Source organism: Protopterus annectens, chromosome 3.part0 (genome assembly GCF_019279795.1).
Source record: "Protopterus annectens isolate FY-2018-M chromosome 3.part0, PAN1.0, whole genome shotgun sequence".
NCBI lineage: Eukaryota > Metazoa > Chordata > Ceratodontiformes > Protopteridae > Protopterus > Protopterus annectens.
In genome coordinates, this window is record NC_056731.1 from 1,112,854,723 (window position 1) to 1,112,872,233 (window position 17,511).

The following is a 17,511-nucleotide window of genomic DNA, read 5'->3' on the forward strand; positions in this document are numbered from 1 at the left end:
TGCAGCAGTCATGCTTTCATCAGTGTGAAACTATATACCTAGGCATTTTATATGATCCAAAAGGTATTACTAGTTATTTACTTATTTATTGACTTTTGTTTACTGGGAAAGCCCATCTGGGTCATAGATACCCATTTTTAGTGGCGGCATGTTGAGAAAAGTTCCCTTAACAACATAAACAAAGCACAAATCATTTAGCTCCACTAACAACATAAATTACAAGGTACAATTCACTTACTTAGAAAGAGGTATTATGCTTGACAATGCCACAGACACCTGGCAATAGAAATGCACAAGCAAACTGTGCATTAACATGATGGAATCTAATGAAATATGCACCCACACAATCAAACATTTTGCAGGCCATAATCCCCCATATACTACCTAACATAACACAGTATACTGACACATAATTCTGCACTTCAGTGGTACTGTACTTTAAAATGCATATGATGTTCTGCACTGTTCTGACATTGAAAGACAAATACAGAAATACACACGTATGAATACACACACCACATTCATGCACACACACACACACACACACACACACACACACACACACACACACACACACACACACACACCATACCACTCAACCTAGAAACTTCAAAAATCTGGACAAGGCCCATGAAAAATAGGTACAAATCTGTACACTAATTAACATAAAATTTACATACACAATTATGTAACCACACCCACCCCATTGGAATTGTGGGACATCAACTTTTAAACACAAACTGAACAAGCAACCAAAATATGATAATGAAACACAAAATAAGCAGAAGAACAATAGTGTTTTATTTATATTAATATCTGAACTTGTGCAAAACTAAATTGTATTTAACTGTAGCTGCCAGTCTGAGAGATACAAGAAACAAAATTATGCACTGTATCAAATGTCACGTCAGTAATGGATTAAAATCAGCAGAAGCCAGAAGGCACAGGTGCAGCTCCACAGAATTAATTTAGTCATTGACTGCCGATATTATGGCTTTTTGCCTCTCAATCTGTTAGAGCAAGAAGTCTAGACAAAGTCACAAATGACATGGGGGACCAAACAAAGGCACAGAAACAGTGACATTTTTAAATACTGCTATTCCAAACAGACTGTGCTGTGGATAGAACAGATTTTTCATAGCATAGTATGATTTTTTTGAAGGATGAAGTCTGAAAATCAAATACAATGTCAGCTACCTGCCACTGTTTTCTGACTTCAGTTCAGTCCTCAGAGGTCTGCTACGACTGCCAGTGATTTGCCAGAAAACTACAATTTTATAAGAAATTGACTTATAGCAAAAAGCCAAAAGCTTAATTTCTTTCTGTAGTTTCAAATATGAAACATTTCTCCCAGACCCCTTTAGTATGTTTGCAAGTATGCACAAGCACCAAAATTAAACATTTCCCCCAGCGATCCATCCCTTCAGCAGCTTCCAGGTACGCACGTGCACCAAAATGAAACATTTCCTCCAGCGATCCATCCCTTCAGCATCTTCCAACTATGCACAAGCAAGCACCAAAATGAAACATTTCACCCAGGCTCAGTTTTGATCAGTTTCTCCTTAATTCTCAATGTAAACTAAACTTTAATATGGTCATCTAACTCCATCACTTCAATACTGCACTTATATATTTCTATCAATATCAGTATATTGCATCAAATTCTGTACAAACATTAAATAACTTACAGTACAAAATAAATACATTTCTGTAACCTAGACCCAAACCATATTTCTCAACTTCATTGCCTAAAAATTCAGGACAAATCAAAAATAATATGGAGGGTCAGGGGCCAAAATCAGGAGCAATTTTTGAATATTACTTTAATTAATTTTAAAAGTTAATAGAATTATGTTTGGCACCAGCTTGCATTTTCTGAATAAGAAAAAGGATGTAATGTAATGTCTGATGTTATTGACTGACTGCGATTGTCAGTGATTTACCAGAAATTTAAAACTATTATGAGGTACAGGGCCAAAAGGGAAAACTGGAGAAATTAAGAAAAATTCTAGACTGTTGAGAGGTATGACCCAAATTATAAGATATAATAATAGTTATAATATAACTCAATTATTTGCAACATCTTAAAATATTTGTTCCCCATTCACCAATCCTCAGAAATCATAAAAGTCTATGCTCCATCTTTGTGTGTTTACTTCACTTTATTTTGCTGGAGGTCTGGAGTATGAGTTGTGGGCTAGTTATTTTACTCAAATGCTGGATATGTAGTACCTATGCACCAAAGTGCGTCATTTCTTAACAATTATGTGCTTTCGGGAGGTCCTTAGTTAACTACAGGTTGAATACAAGTTCTTCATCTTTAGGTGTTAGACAGTTAGACTAAATGTATTGCTAACTAACTCATTCTATAAACAGCATATTTCTGCAAGGTACATTTTGTTGTGGTTATTCCAAATGTGCCTCTTGTAAATAATGTGACTACTTTGCTTAGCATACACCTGTGACCTAAGCATTTGTATTTTTTCTGTCACTTGTCCTTTTAAATAAATATATAAGCATCTGAAGAGATTAAATGAAATCTGTCTGTGCGAGAGTCATTTGTGGAAATTTGCCTCTGTCTTTGCCCATATAAGTAGCTCATAGTGGCTGAAGGAAGTCTTTGGGTAGACTAGACTACTTACAAATGAAACCAAGAAATAGTATTAAGAATGGATGCATTGCAAACTGCAGCACAGGCCAATGGTGGAGCCAGCCTTGCCATTATGTATTTATCCCTCGTTCTCTCTTGGTGACACACAAACTTCCAGGGAAGACATTTCTTTTAACGAGTTAGTTGAGACCAGGAAAATATGCGCGCCACTACTGGAAGTTCAAAGTGTGTGTGTGCGTGTGGGTTGATGTCACCGCTCAACATTACAGGCATCCCAGGCAAGCAACGACAGCAGAAACAGTAGTTGCAAGTAAGAGACGGGAAATCAGCTGCTGCTTGAAAGGAGTTCGAGAGACCAGCTCAGGTGCAGAGCTGTGGAAATTCAACAGTGCTTAATAAGCTTATCCAGAACTAATCTGTCTCAACTTCTCAAGTACCTACCAAAGCTGGATGCATGCATGGTTCCGGTGGACACTGATATGTAACAAGAAGAGGTGAACAGATCTGCTACTGACCTACTGTAGTTTCTTGATCCATGCTACCCTTCCTCCAGATAGGGAACAATGCTTGAGAAATGGCATGACTGGCAGAGGTGGGAGTAAAGACCATGAAGTGTCTGAACAATCCTATAGAAATCCAGTTAGTGTGGTAACCCACCAGAAAACTTACCTGCTGCTGCCCTTTCTGAACATAGTAATGTTTCAGCTTACCTCCGTGTCGCCAGCTAGAGCAAGCAAATCCATTCGAGTCTTCTTCAACACCCTCTAAATAAAGTCCGTTCGAGCCTTCTAACAGCAGAGCTCTTCTAAATAAATCCTTGACGAGCATACCCACTAAATAAAGTCTGTTCAAGCAACAGCCGAGCCCTTCTAAAATCCTTGCTGAGCAAGCCTTCCTTTCCGGCTGGTTCGTTCTCGCTCGAAAAGTATTTGAACCAGTCGGAAACCCGGAAATATGTGCACAGCAAACTTAATTCCGACAGGCTGGGAGCCCTGACGATCTGACGTCATTACGCATGTGATGATGTCAGTGAAAGCGCGAAAAATAAAAAAACAGTGTGAAAAAAATTTAAAAAAGAAAGAAAAAAAATCGGAAATGAAGGGGTGCCACTCGGGAATCGTGGCACCCCAGTATTTGGACCCCAAAACTCGGTAAAATCCGAGTCATTCAGGACAGTTGGGAGGTCTGACACACACACACACACACACACACACACACACACACACACACACACACACACTATTCACTGCTGGACTGAATCATGTAAACTGCTAAGGACAGTCAAACAGGGTGGGACACTCATTTTCTTTCAATTAATATAGGACAGCCACACAACTAGTAATGCCCACTGTGTTACTTCTAAGGTTAACACATTAAAATAGCATGGAACACGACACAGGCATGATGAATTCACACCAAAGGAAAACTAAATCCTGATGAAGGCCATTAAGTCATGTAACAAACGTCTGTTTGGAAAGGTGTGTCCTAGACAGGCAGAGTATGCTAAAGTATGGGTTCAGGTGCTGGTAGACATAAATGTCACTGAAGAATGGAATTACACATTAACACAGCGTAGCATGACATCACATATCATAGTATCCTGTGCTTGGAGAAATGTCTGGCAAATTTCCATTCCTTGTAATGTCAGTAGTGGGTGCCCTTGCAAAGGGTAAATCCTGGCACCAGATGAAGACTACTGATATCCCTTCACAGTGATGACTTTGATGGTGATGGGAATGGCAAGGCACTATGCATTTGGTCATTGACCCAATGGACATCTTTTAGTTTGTTTGTTTTTTTACACATGGATTATATACTTTTCCTACTGGTATTAACTTTTGACTAATATACTCAACTGGTCTTAATTGTATATGAAAAAGCAATAAACACAGCTCAAAACACCATGCTGAGTAGAACATATAGCTATAATGTTTATTACTAGACATTACAAAGCAAACACATCTTCACCCAAAGCTTCTTCAGGCAGTTCCTATGTACTCAGAGTCATGCCTCAGACTTCATAATATTTTGGAAACAAGGTTTCTTCTAGCCCATCTGTGGCAAGTTTTAAAAAACCTTTGCCATTTTTTTAAGATTTGCTTCCTGTGACACATGACAAAAGTTTTACCTGCCTTAGTTTCAGTTTTGGGTTTTACCTTAAAATTATCCAGTGTATAAACTAACCCTACTAATGTTCCCTACATTATCTTTCAGATGCTTATTATCTGCTTCTAATGATGTCTTGCAGTTTTCAACTCTTTATTGATTTCACGTAGTGCAGTCAGTTTTTTCAGCCTTTTTTTAGTTATGTCATGTCATTACTTATTCTAAGTTAAAATCTATCTTCATCTTTTCACTGACATCAGTATCAAATATGATTCACTTACACTCTTTTATATAATCACAGCAAATGACTTTAGCTTCCTTTTTTTCTATTGCACCCATATATTATTATGAAGTAATTTATCTAACGATTGCAATTTATGTAATTCCTTACTTTTTGTTAGTCTAATACTACAAAATAATTACTACTATCAGTACAATCTGGGAATTTTCACTGGTGCTTCTAGAAAATCTGTAATCTTCCACAATCTGGCTTTGTCTCCAGAACTTGCCCATCATGATTCACTTTTCTCTTACTCCTCGTTGCAGAAGCAGATTATCAACTGGAAACGTTTCTTTTATCTGGTTATTGTTAAGTGATCCAGGGTTAATCCACTTTCTTTGTAATAAACTTAAACTTGAGTAGAGCTATTTGGAGATTAGATATGCTACTAACATTTCTCCTGCCTACCTGTAGGCTACTAACAATTTGCTGCACTTTTTGAAAACTGCTTCTATCTACTCCTGACTTACTTGTCAGTTAAAGATTAAAATATTGAAGAATCACTCTGGTAAACTCTTAAAATATAAAGAATATATATTTTTTTTACAGAAAAGGAGTATATCAGAATGTGTGTCCCACATCAAGAAAACTAGAAAACTGACAGCTTACTGTCCATCATTTCTCCTTATGCAGGCACCTCAGCCTTGTTATTGTAACTTCCATTTTTATATCCATTTTAGTAGACTCCACCACAAATAACATATTTTCATGTTGGCAATTGCATGATGTTTTTCTCTCTGTGTTCTGTTTTACCTTCTGTCTCTGCCCTGAAGATGTGTTCTAGGCACATTTTCACTACTTCTGCATCCTGAGAAAAACACACTGTAAAACAGAGAAAAGAGTCCTAACACAGACATGTACATGTATTTTCTCTTTTTTCTGTGTTTTTCTTTTCTACTCAGTTTTGGCCTTTCCAGTTCAACTGTTAAAGAAAGCATGCTATAAAATTCCATTCTGTTTGAGCTATGTTTGTCTCTATCAATTTGTATTGTTGATGATGATGACAGAGACATACTTTCCTTATCATCAATGAACAATGTTCTCAAACCCAGCACAAGCTACCTGTTTACTGAATTTGCTTTCTACCACTTGCATAGCAGAGGATGGTTTTGATCCTTTGAGATGTGGGTTATGGGTCCAGCATGCATCCAGTGTGCAACTTTACTACTGAACTTGAGCAGATACATAGATAGATGGATAAGCAGATAGACAGACAGGCAGTCAAATATATGGATAGATAAGAAAGAAAGGGAAAGATAAATCTTTACCCCATGACACCAAGAAAGAAAGAAAAGTTGGGCAAAGCAGCAATTATTTATATATTTATAAATTTAGGGGCCAGTTGAGTGGACTGAATCTTATTTTCAGGCATAAACTAGTAGATTTGCAGAGGAACAGAAATGCAATCTACAATGTCTCATAATGTGCAAGTATAGGCTATATCCATCTGTCTATCCATCCATTCATCTACACATCATATATTCTCCATTTATCCATACATACATTAATACATGCATCTGTCTTTTAACTGCAATTGCTTAATCTAGTTAAACAATGCAAAATAACTAAGGCAAAATGTATACAAAGCTAGAATTGAGGCAAAGAAACATTAAAAGGTATGAACAGATGTGATCATTAGTATGATCAAGTATGAAACCACACATTAACTGGTTATTAACTGAAGAGAAATAAAGTAGATGATGAAGACTGTGGAAAAACTATTACAGGTAAGTGTTGGTAAGTTACTATATTACTTGCAAATAAAAGTCCTAACACTAATCTAGAGGTTAAATGTCTACATTGGGGGGGGGGGGTAAAGAAGTTATAACAGTAATAGCAGGAGTAGAGCTGACGGTATACGTTGAGAAGTATAGAAGGGGATTTAATGTATTAGAGCAGTATGAAGGAGCCTAGTAGCACCCTATACCACTTCAAGGAACCCCAGGGGATCAGTTCAGTATGTAGTAGTGAATGCTGCTTTTATGCTTTTATTAATTAACTCATAACCATGGAGACTGGCTTTTGGTTATAATACCTCACTACAGCAAAACTCTGCAACTGTAACCATACCGTCTCTTTTACTAATAATGTAGCATTATGTCATCCCCTCTAGGTACTATGGTATCCAGTCCCACAAAGGTCCATTCATACGAGTGAAAATGTTTAGCATCATTTATTTGTTTATATACTGCAATTCAGTGTCTGGGTAAGTGGGCTGGTCAAGTGACTCTTTTCAGCCATGACACTGGCTTCAGTGGAACAACAGTATAAAACAGTACAGTAAAACATAATATATTACACAAGCCTGTGAATGTTTCAGGAGCTACATTAGAATATAAGGAGAAAACAGACAATATATCCCAAGTTTTTGCAAAGTGACAACTAAGATTAAGTTCAATTTTTATTTATGTTTTTATTTTTTTTGGGGGGGGCTTAACTATTAAACTGTTGTTAAATGTCCAGCTTTAGAGATTGGTAAAGCTGGCTTGTTTTGCTTATTGGAGTTTAGGTATAGTTTTCTTAGAGGGTAGAAGTAAGAGATTGTCATTATATGTTACTATGTTGAAATGAAGTAGAGTGTAATTCACATAATGTGTAAACAGTCAGAATAATAAAATGTTTGGAGCCCTCTAAGGTTAAGTGTACCTTTGTTGGAGAAGATTTTGCTGCTGAAGGCTTGGAAGATTCTATTTCAAAATAACTTTTGAACTATTGCACTGTATTAATTCCAAAGCTGAGTGTGTTTATTGTGTTAAGTAGTAGGGTATGCTTAACATTTTCAAAGGGTATTATCATGTCAAAAAACAGTTCATTTGTAAAGAGACCATCATTCATGGCTTTATAAAGTATATTGGTTGCAGTAGATATGCCATTATGGCAATAAAGCTCTGCAGGATCCATATTGTTCGGTCACAAAGGATTCCATAGCTAATTTTATGGTTAAAACATATTTTCTTAGTTTTGATAATAAATCTGTTCTGGGTTTCTATTTTTTTGCCCTTCATATCTGTTCAAATTTTACTGACAATGTTAATTAATCTGATTTGGCCTTCACCTTTTATTTCACCTCAAAAAAAGTTTATTGGCTCAAGCTTGCTATCAATAAGCAGGAAGTAGGAAGCTCCAGAAAATAATAAACACATAGGTATTATTAGTCAGATAACTAAATCAAGACAAGAAATGAGGGTGAAATTTGAAAACATACAGATATACACAAATATACAGAGATATAGACACACACACACACACACACACACACACACACACACACACACACACACACACACACACACACACACACACACACACACACTCACACACACACACTCTCTCTCTTTCTCTCTCTCTCTCTCTCTCTGTACTGTCCATGCCACCAGTTTTGTAAATTGTATTATAGAATGCCAAGAGGTATGCAAACCTAGCTGAACTTATTAAAATGTCAGACCTGAGAGCTTAATGTTATATAAATGCCTGGTCAGTCACACGGTGGATTTATGTAACTCATGACGCTGTTCACTTCAGCAGTTTAGAATAAAAGTAAATCATTACATTTTAAGTAAAATGCCCAGAGCAAATACAGGAAAAAATATACTTCACAAACATACCTTTTCAGGTACCCAAACAGCACAAGAACATTTGACATTCCTATTATAGGTTCATAGGTTCATACTAGGCTATCTGCCCTAGGGCATTTATAAGCTTAGCCAGAGTGTGTTTGGCTTTCGCCACCCATTTTAAATTAATTTTGCTATGCCCTTTTTTGAGGTTAGTATACTGTGCCTCTGTCTAACAGTGACACAGAAGTGATACCCGGGGTAAACCTACAATCTCCCATCCACTCATCAAGATTCCTCTTGAAGAGAGTCAATGAGGGACTCTGCCTAACCTGGACTGGGATTTTATTCCAGAGAGAAGGGAGCCTCTGGGTTATGAATCTGTCCCTCCAGCATGTCCTATTTATTTCAGTGCTGAGGTTCAAGTCTCTCGAGCGCATAGCTCGATGGGATTTGGATTTTCTGAGGTGCAGCATGTCCATTAATTCCGGGTTGGACATGGCTTTATACGTCAGGCACAGATCGCCTCTGAGCAGGTGGTATGCCACTGAGTAGAGCTGGAGTTTCTTTAACCGGGCAGCATATGGCATCTATTTAAGCCCTTTGATCCTCTTGGTGAGGTACTTTTGGGGTCTTTCCAGTTGCTGCAGGTGTCTGGTAAGGTACATCCCAAAAGGGGCATTTGTACTCAATTATGGGCCTGATGAGGGATGAGTAAAGAGGCACAATGACCTCCCCTGATCTAGATGTGAATCCCTTCTTGATTAGGTGGGCTATATAAAATGTTTTTCTAACCACTTTGGCCACGTGGTTGTCAAATGAGAGATTGCTATCAACTTGGGTCCCCAGGTCCCTAATTACTTCTTCTGTACTTAATGGATTACCACCTATGTGGTAATTTGTGGGCACTTTGTTTTTGCCAAAGGAGATGACTATACACTTTTTGGCATTTAGCTTGAGGCCATGGCTCTGGCACCAGTTGTCTGTTTCTATGAGGCCCTTTTGGAGGATGCTTGTGTCATCTGGAGAGTCGATTATGGCGCCCAATTTGCAGTCATCTGCGAACTTGGTCAGCCACAGTCCTTCCGTGTTGGCCTGTACCTCCGAGAAATATATACCAAACAAGAGAGGTCCCAGGACTGAGCCTTATGGGATGTCACTTGTAACTGGTTTGGAGTCTGACATGGCTCCAGCAATTCTAACCATGTGGGTTCTGTCCTTGAGCCAGTTTGCAACCCATCTAGTGACATAGGGGTTTATATTTAAGCTGGTAAGCTTATCTATAATGCCCGAGTGAGGTATTGTATCGAAGGCTTTTGCGAGGTCCAGGTAGGCTGCGTGGACCACCTTCCCCTCGTCAATGGCCTTGGTGACTGTTTCAAAGAAATCAATCAGGTTTAAGAGGGAGGATCTGCCCTTAACAAAGCCAAACTGGGTAGGATCCAGTGTCTGTAGGTCCCCAATATTTTTATTTATGAGGTCCATGATGATCCTTTCCATAGCTTTGCAGTCCAAGCTAGTAAGGCTTATGGGTCGATAGTTTCCAGGATCCTTTGAGGCACCACCATGGTGGAGAGGGACCACTGTTGCTGTACGCCACTCTTTGGGTACATATCCTGTAGTAAGGCTGAGATTGAACAGTAGTTTTATGTTTGGGTTTAGCTCTTCTTGGAGTTCATGTAGGACGCAGCCCGGGACACCGTCTGGTTCCATTGATGCTGTGTTTTTTGCTTTGGAGAGGGCAGCTCTTACCTGAGCATCTGAGATGTCAGGGGGGCAGCACTCTGCTGGGATAGATATTTGCCCTTTGGTGGGGGAGTTTGCGCTGAACCTGTCAGCTAGGATGTTGGCAATGTCTGTGGGTTCGGTGTATTTTTTGTCATTTTGGACTAATTCTGAGCGTATCTGGGAATTCCCACCCAGGTTCCTAACATAACTAAAGAAAGCCTTGTGATTATCCTTAGTGTCTTGTGCAATTTTTCTCTCGAAGCTGGCCTTAGACGATTTTATGAGTGCCCGTAGTTTTTTGCTAATACTGATCAGGGATGCCTTCCCTTTTTGGGATTTTGCTCTATCATGTAGTAGCTTCCTCCTTCTATTGTATAGTTGGTTTATGGCTGGGGTCCACCAGACAGGACATCTGCCTTTGGAGGACTGGGTCTTGGTTTTATTTGGGTTTATGTGTATTATTTATTCAAATGTTAACTATAATTCAATATGGAGTTATAACTGAACTACTTTCCACATTGCTGGAGGCTCAGAACATCCATCAATGATTAATTACTTGAAACAATACACTCTTACTTTCAACTACTTTTCTATTATATTGATGGGTAGAATATGTCATTCAGCACTGAGTTGTATAATGTTGTCCAAAAGAAATGTCATCATTACAACACGCTGAAGGTCTTGGGTTCAGATCCCAAATAATCTGTTTTACACCACAATCACAAAAACAGATTGTTATCTAAAAACATATGAACTAAATATATTCAAATTATTCAATACTTCTACTTTTGCATCACAAAGAAAATGTGTTGTACATATCTTCAATAAAACAAACAATGTCTGTCCTACATCTTCCAGGTCAAGTAAAAATTGAAATTTACAAGACTGCATATCCTCAGTACTGACATAATTTGAAAAAAATATATAAAATTTTAGTCATATTACTCCATTTACCTTTATCATAGGCTGTGGTGGTGCAATGGTTAGCATTGTCACCTCACAGCAAGAGGTTCTCCCATATGATTCCAGGCTGGAGCACCTTCTCTGTGGAGACTGCATGTCCTCCCCGCAGTCGGGGGATGCTAAAGACATGCAGGTAGGTGCGAGCGAGAACGGGCGTGCCTTCTTTGAAGGTTAGGCATTGGGCTGGCAACTCGGCACCATAAAAATCCACTGCCAATCATGAGTGGACCGGAGTTCCGCTGTGGTGACCCCTAACCGGGAAAAGCCAAAAGAGACTCCATTTACCATTATTTAGGGTTGAGGCAATGCTGTTAATGGAATTCTGATTAACACTTGTATGTCTAATCACATGAGCAAAACATTCAGTCATAGAGGACTGTTCTTCCTACTAATAATGTTTAGAGAAAGATACAGTTGGAGAAATAAAACTGAAAGAGTGAAAAGTTATGCATATGTATATTTTAAGGGCAATCACAATATAATAAGATGAATGTTAATCCTGTGGTACATTCTCCTCTGCATCTTAGGAAATTTCATCTATTAATTAACTTTACAAAACTTAAATACTGTGAACTAAGACATTGAACATACTTGTGCTAGCATATCACAAATTAATACCAGACAAAAGATTAAAATTTTAAATCTGACATGATATATCTTCATAACACATGGAATGGTTGGCATTATACAGAGATTCGTTCCCTTCTTTGGGTTGCATTTGGCCAGACTGGAGTAAATCACACTATACACTTTACTAGTAGTTCTTATAGCTATAGTAAGTCCCATTTTCCACCAGTATAAATACATATTATACAATGATAGGTCATTAACATTCAAAAATGTGCATGCTATTTGGCCAGCATGCCCATTGTAATCATGCATATAGCAGTAGAAAAAATTACACTCATCCAGACTTTCTTCTACTAATATATCTTATGGCTTTTCAGTTTTCTTCAGCTAAGATGTCAAGAAGTACATACATAGAGCAGAGAAAATGCAAGGAAAATCAGACATGTTATACAAAACTAAAGAAATGTACCTGATTTTCCTTGTATTTCTGCCCTGTTGCTCTCGTACCGCTGAACTGTCTGGATTTCAAACTTTATTTCTACAAAAAAATAAATAAATGCAGAACTTCTCTTTTCAACTGCTTCCTTTCCAAAGCATAAGTGTGGGAACATAAGTCCCATATGCATGTGCAGTACATCAAGAAAGCAGCAGGATACAGAAAGAAAGTGGAAGAACACCACAGCACCATTATACAAAGACATTATTCAAGAAAAGTAAGCGATTTCTTTCTTAAATATTTCTTTGTATAATATCAACAACTAAATCCTGGATGTGATATATTTCAGATTTATCCATGGTTGCCTTTGTTTAATAACTCAGGGTTCGCCCTCATAACTTCAGAATGAAATGGCTCCCCACTTAAGTTCCATGTTCAATAATAGCCTCGCATCAGGCTTTGTGCCCACTGAATGGCACACAGCAACAGTTATCCCACGCCACAAAGGGGGAGCCACCACTGATCCCGGGAACTATCGACCTATTAGTCTGACAAGCCTGGTCTGCAAGGCCATGGAACATATCATCATGGAACTCATAAACAAAGACATTGGTAACCTCCAAACTCTGGATCCCACCCAGTTCGGGTTTGTGAAAGGTAGATCATGCCTTCTGAACCTGATCGACTTCTTTGAGGCAGTCACCAAAGTCGTGGATGAGGGTAAGGTGGTTCACACAGCCTATCTTGACCTCGCCAAGGCTGTTGACACCATCCCTCATTCTGGAATTATAGCTAAACTCACTAAACTAGATATAAATCCCTACCTCACAAGATGGGTTGCCAACTCTCGGACAGATCCCATAAAGTAAGAGTAGCGGGATCTATGTCCAAATCCAGACCAGTAACGAGTGGTGTGCCTCAGGGCTTTGTCCTGGGGCCCCTCCTGTTTGGCATATACTTCTCAGAAGTACAGGCAAGCACGGAAGGGCTGTGGCTGACTAAGTTTGTGGACGACTGCAAATTGGGTGCTATAATAGGGTCTCCGGCCGACATAGAGATACTCCAGAAGGGCCTAAATGAGACTGATGCATGGTGTCAAAGCCATGGTCTCAAGCTAAATGCAAAAAAATGCATAGTAACCCCCTTTGGAAAAAACAGAGTACCCGCAAACTACAACATAGGAGGTAATCCTCTGAAATCTGAAGAAGAAATAAGGGATCTAGGGACCCAAGTAGATAGTCAGCTTTCCTTTGATAACCATGTTGCCAAAGTGGTTAGAAAATCCTTCTATGTGACCCATCTGATCATGAAAGGATTTGCATCAAGATCTAAGGATGTAATGGTGCCCCTCTACTCTTCCCTCATCAGACCCATTATTGAGTACAATGCACCAATTGGAATGTACCTGGCTAGACATCTCCAGCAGCTGGAGAGACCACAGAGGTTCCTAACCAAGAGGATTACTTGCCTCAAACAGTTGCCCTATGCAGCACGATTGAAAAAGCTAAGACTGTTCTCTGTTGCATACTGCTTTCTCAGAGGCGATCTCTGTCTAATGTACAGAGCCATGTCCAACCCAGAATTGTTGAACATGCTCCATATTAGCAAAACCAAATCTACTTGAGCTACACACTCTAGGGATATAAACCTCAACACAACAATGAATAGAACATGCTGGAGGGATAGATTCCCTTCGCAGAGACTTCCGTTACTATGGAACAGGGTCCCAATCTACATAAGACAGAGCCCCTCACTATCACTCTTCAAGAGGAACCTTGATGAGTGGATGGGTAACAGAAAGTTCACACCGGGAATCACACCAACAGCACTACTAGATAGGGGCCGAGGGTACTAGCTGCTAGTACAAGGGTCTAGGGAACTACTAAAGGGGCGGTGAATACCGCACAATGTAGCTGGGCTAATATATGCCTTCGGGCAGATAGCCCAGTACCAACCTATGAACCTATGAACCTATGAACTGGCTCACTGACAGAACCCCCACTGTAAAAGTTGCAGACTCCAAATCTGACCTCAAAGCAGTGACAAGTGGAGTACCACAGGGTTCCATCCTGGGACCTCTCCTGTTTGGTATCTACTTCTCTGAAGTACAGGCTAACACAGAAGGCCTCTGGCTAATGAAGTTCGCAGATGACAGCAAACTAGGAGCCATAGTCAAGTCCCCAAATGATGTGGACATCCTACAGTAGGGCCTCACTGAGACAGATGCCTGGTGTCAGAGCCATGGCCTCAAGCTCAATGCCAAAAAGTGAAGTGTCATCCCCTTTGGTAAAAACTCTGTACCCATGAACTACCACATAGGCAGCAATCTACTTAACACCGAATGCATGATAAGAGACCTTGGGACCCAGGTGGACAGTAGTCTCTCCTTTGATAGTCATATCGCCACAGTAGTCAGGAAGTCCTTCTACATGGCACACCTCATCATAAAGGGTTCTAATCCAGGAAAAAAGAGGTCATTGTTCTCCTCTACTCGTCACTCATTAGACCCATTATAGAGTACAACGCCCCTTTTGGAATGTACCTCACAAAACATCTGCAGCAGCTGGAAAGGCCACAGAAGTACCTCACAAAGAGGATTACTGGCCTCAAACAAATGCACTACATTTACCACCTCAAAAGACTCCAGCTTTACTCCATAGCATATCACCTACTCCGAACTGATCTCTGCCTAACATATAAAGCTATGTCAAACCCAAAGCTGTTGAACATGCTACACCTAAAGAAATTCCAATCCCTCCAAGCTACATGCTCTAGGGACCTAAACCTTGTCACCACAATAAACAGGACACAATGGAGGGATAGATTCCTGTCCCAGAAACTTCCTATACTCTGGAACAAGCTACCCATCTATGTCAAGCAAAGTTCTTCATTAGCACTCTTCAAGAAAAATCTTTATGAGTGGGTGGGAAATAGGAAATACACTCCGGGGATCACTTCTGTGTCTCTGCTCGACAGTGGCCCAGGAAAATAACTTTCTTGGGTGGCGTAAGCTATGGAACCTTGCTGGCTAGGCTTACGTAAGCCCTTGGGCCAATATCCTAGTACCTACCTATGAACCTATGAACCATAGGTAAATATTCAGTATACCATACCCAGTCATTGGCTATTGCTACATTATAACACACATATAATTTCATGCTATTCATTAGTATGATACAAAATAACCTTTTTTAATATATGCTATTGCATGATCTCAGTAACAATCTGTGTATATTTGGTGGTTACTTGTAGTTATAATTGTTTTTTTATAAAAATAAATATTGTTAAAAACTTGACAGTATGAAAGACTGAGGTTAAGTAAAATGTAATTATACTTTATAAATAAATAATGCTGAGTAGCACAGAACATCTAGAACCCCTGGACTTCCAAGGCCACTGGATTGCCTGACCTCCATGCTCCAGTGAACAGATCACACATTACCAAAAGGTTGCATCGCTCTATAATACTTTATTTAATACAACTTTCTTGTCAGTTTAGAACATGCTTTTAAACTATTTCTGTCAGTACAGTGGCCATTGTAAACAAGGGCAGAGTCTTATAATTTGAAGCCTGAAAAGATGGAGTGCATTAGTTGGTTTGCTCCTGTCCATTCTTAGGACTTTGTAAACATTTCAGCTAAAAATGTATAATAAATAGGTATAGATACAGATATAAATATATATAAAAATATAGACATAGAAAGAGTCACAGACAAACACATATAGGGGACATTAGTTATATATAAATACTGTTGTCTGAGAAATTATTGTTTAGAAAAAAATATATCAGAAATGTCACAAAATATACTTTCTGACTTACCAACTATAAAGTCACAGATAGCAAGATTTAAAAAGAACAAATTACTCGAGGTCCAGAGACGTTTGTCAATTATAAAGACCAGTATAACTATTGCATTGCTAATCACTGTGACTAACACCATTAGACCTGCAAGGAAAGACAGCAGCAAAAAACTTTGGCCTGTGAATTTGGCAACAGAGACTTTGGTAGAATTAGAAGAATCTTCATCGTCATCACTAGCAAGCAGTGAATAATTTAGTAATGATTCATTCATGGCACAGAATCAGTAATTCATAGAATATTTCAGGTGAGGAGGGCTTGTCTTTCTACTGCTTAAGAAAAAATCTAATCCAGTAGTTTCCTTTGTTTTCCTAGATAATAGCAGTGCTCTTTCTGAGTTTAGCTGAAAAGTTATACCAGAAAATGACAATAAAAAGTCATTTAGTGCTAGTTATGCATAAACAAATGTTTGACAAAACTACAAGCATTTTTTATATTTCTGTTGAGCCACTTGTTAGTCTAATGGAGCTCCTTGGCATTACCACTGATATTTTGTATACGTTGTCTTTATACAGTTTGATAAACATAGTTAGTGACCAACCAATACTACAATATTGTGACTTTCAAACAAAAGCATCAGCAATGAAAACCATTAGATGTGTGTTTTGGGTGAACTTGCATGTATGGCAGCAATCACCTTCACTGAATTAGAGATTGGTCACACTGTGTACTTTGATGAAAGGTCAGGCACCATGTTCCTCACATAATGGGAATGTAATGCATCACAGCATGCAGTCCACATTTTTCTTTTCTATCAGTTTCATACTTAGATGCTGTCCTCTACTTGTGAGCATTTAATAAATATAATGCTGTAAATCTCTTCTACTTAATCATCCTATGCATGTCCAATGTCTGGGTAAGCCTAACTTTTAGTCTCTTCACCAGTGAAGTGCACAGTGACATTATATTTGCATTCTCACATATAAAGACATCTGTTATTTTGCTTCTCTTAAGCAATCATACTCATACATGTTTTCCTGTTTACCTTTTGTCAGTCCACAAATAAAAGATGAATGTACTGAATTCTCCAATATTAATGTTCTGATTAAAACATTGCAATATCAGTGAATTCTACTGCATATACAACACTTTTGCTAGCACATTTCTATACTGTACCTGCATCCTTCTAGGTAATACTACAATTTTGCCAGCACTGGTTCTGTACTATAAATCTGTATCTGTGTTTGTTCAGCTTTGCTTATAATGTACCTGTTTTCTAGCAAAAAGCCATAGACCATCTCTTATGATCTGAACATACCTAAGGTTATAAATCCAAACTTCATCAGGTTATGTGAGAACATTTATAAACTAATATGTGATGCAATTAACCTTTCAGAATCCAACTGAGATTTTATTTTTAGTTCTGTCATTGAGATAGGAATAGCCAGGGACATCATCTGCAAT

At 38.7% G+C, this 17,511-nt stretch overlaps 1 protein-coding gene across 1 annotated transcript in view; it reads right to left on the reverse strand.

The window, feature by feature from the left end:
* Positions 1 to 16,321, reverse strand: part of LOC122796988 (histamine H3 receptor-like) — a 219,477-nt gene extending 203,156 nt beyond the window's left edge. Inside the window, exon 1 of the mRNA XM_044065760.1 lies at positions 16,069 to 16,321. Coding sequence (XP_043921695.1) covers positions 16,069 to 16,321 — 253 coding nt within the window. The remainder of the gene's footprint in view (positions 1 to 16,068) is intronic.
* Between the last annotated feature and the right edge of the window lie 1,190 nt (positions 16,322 to 17,511).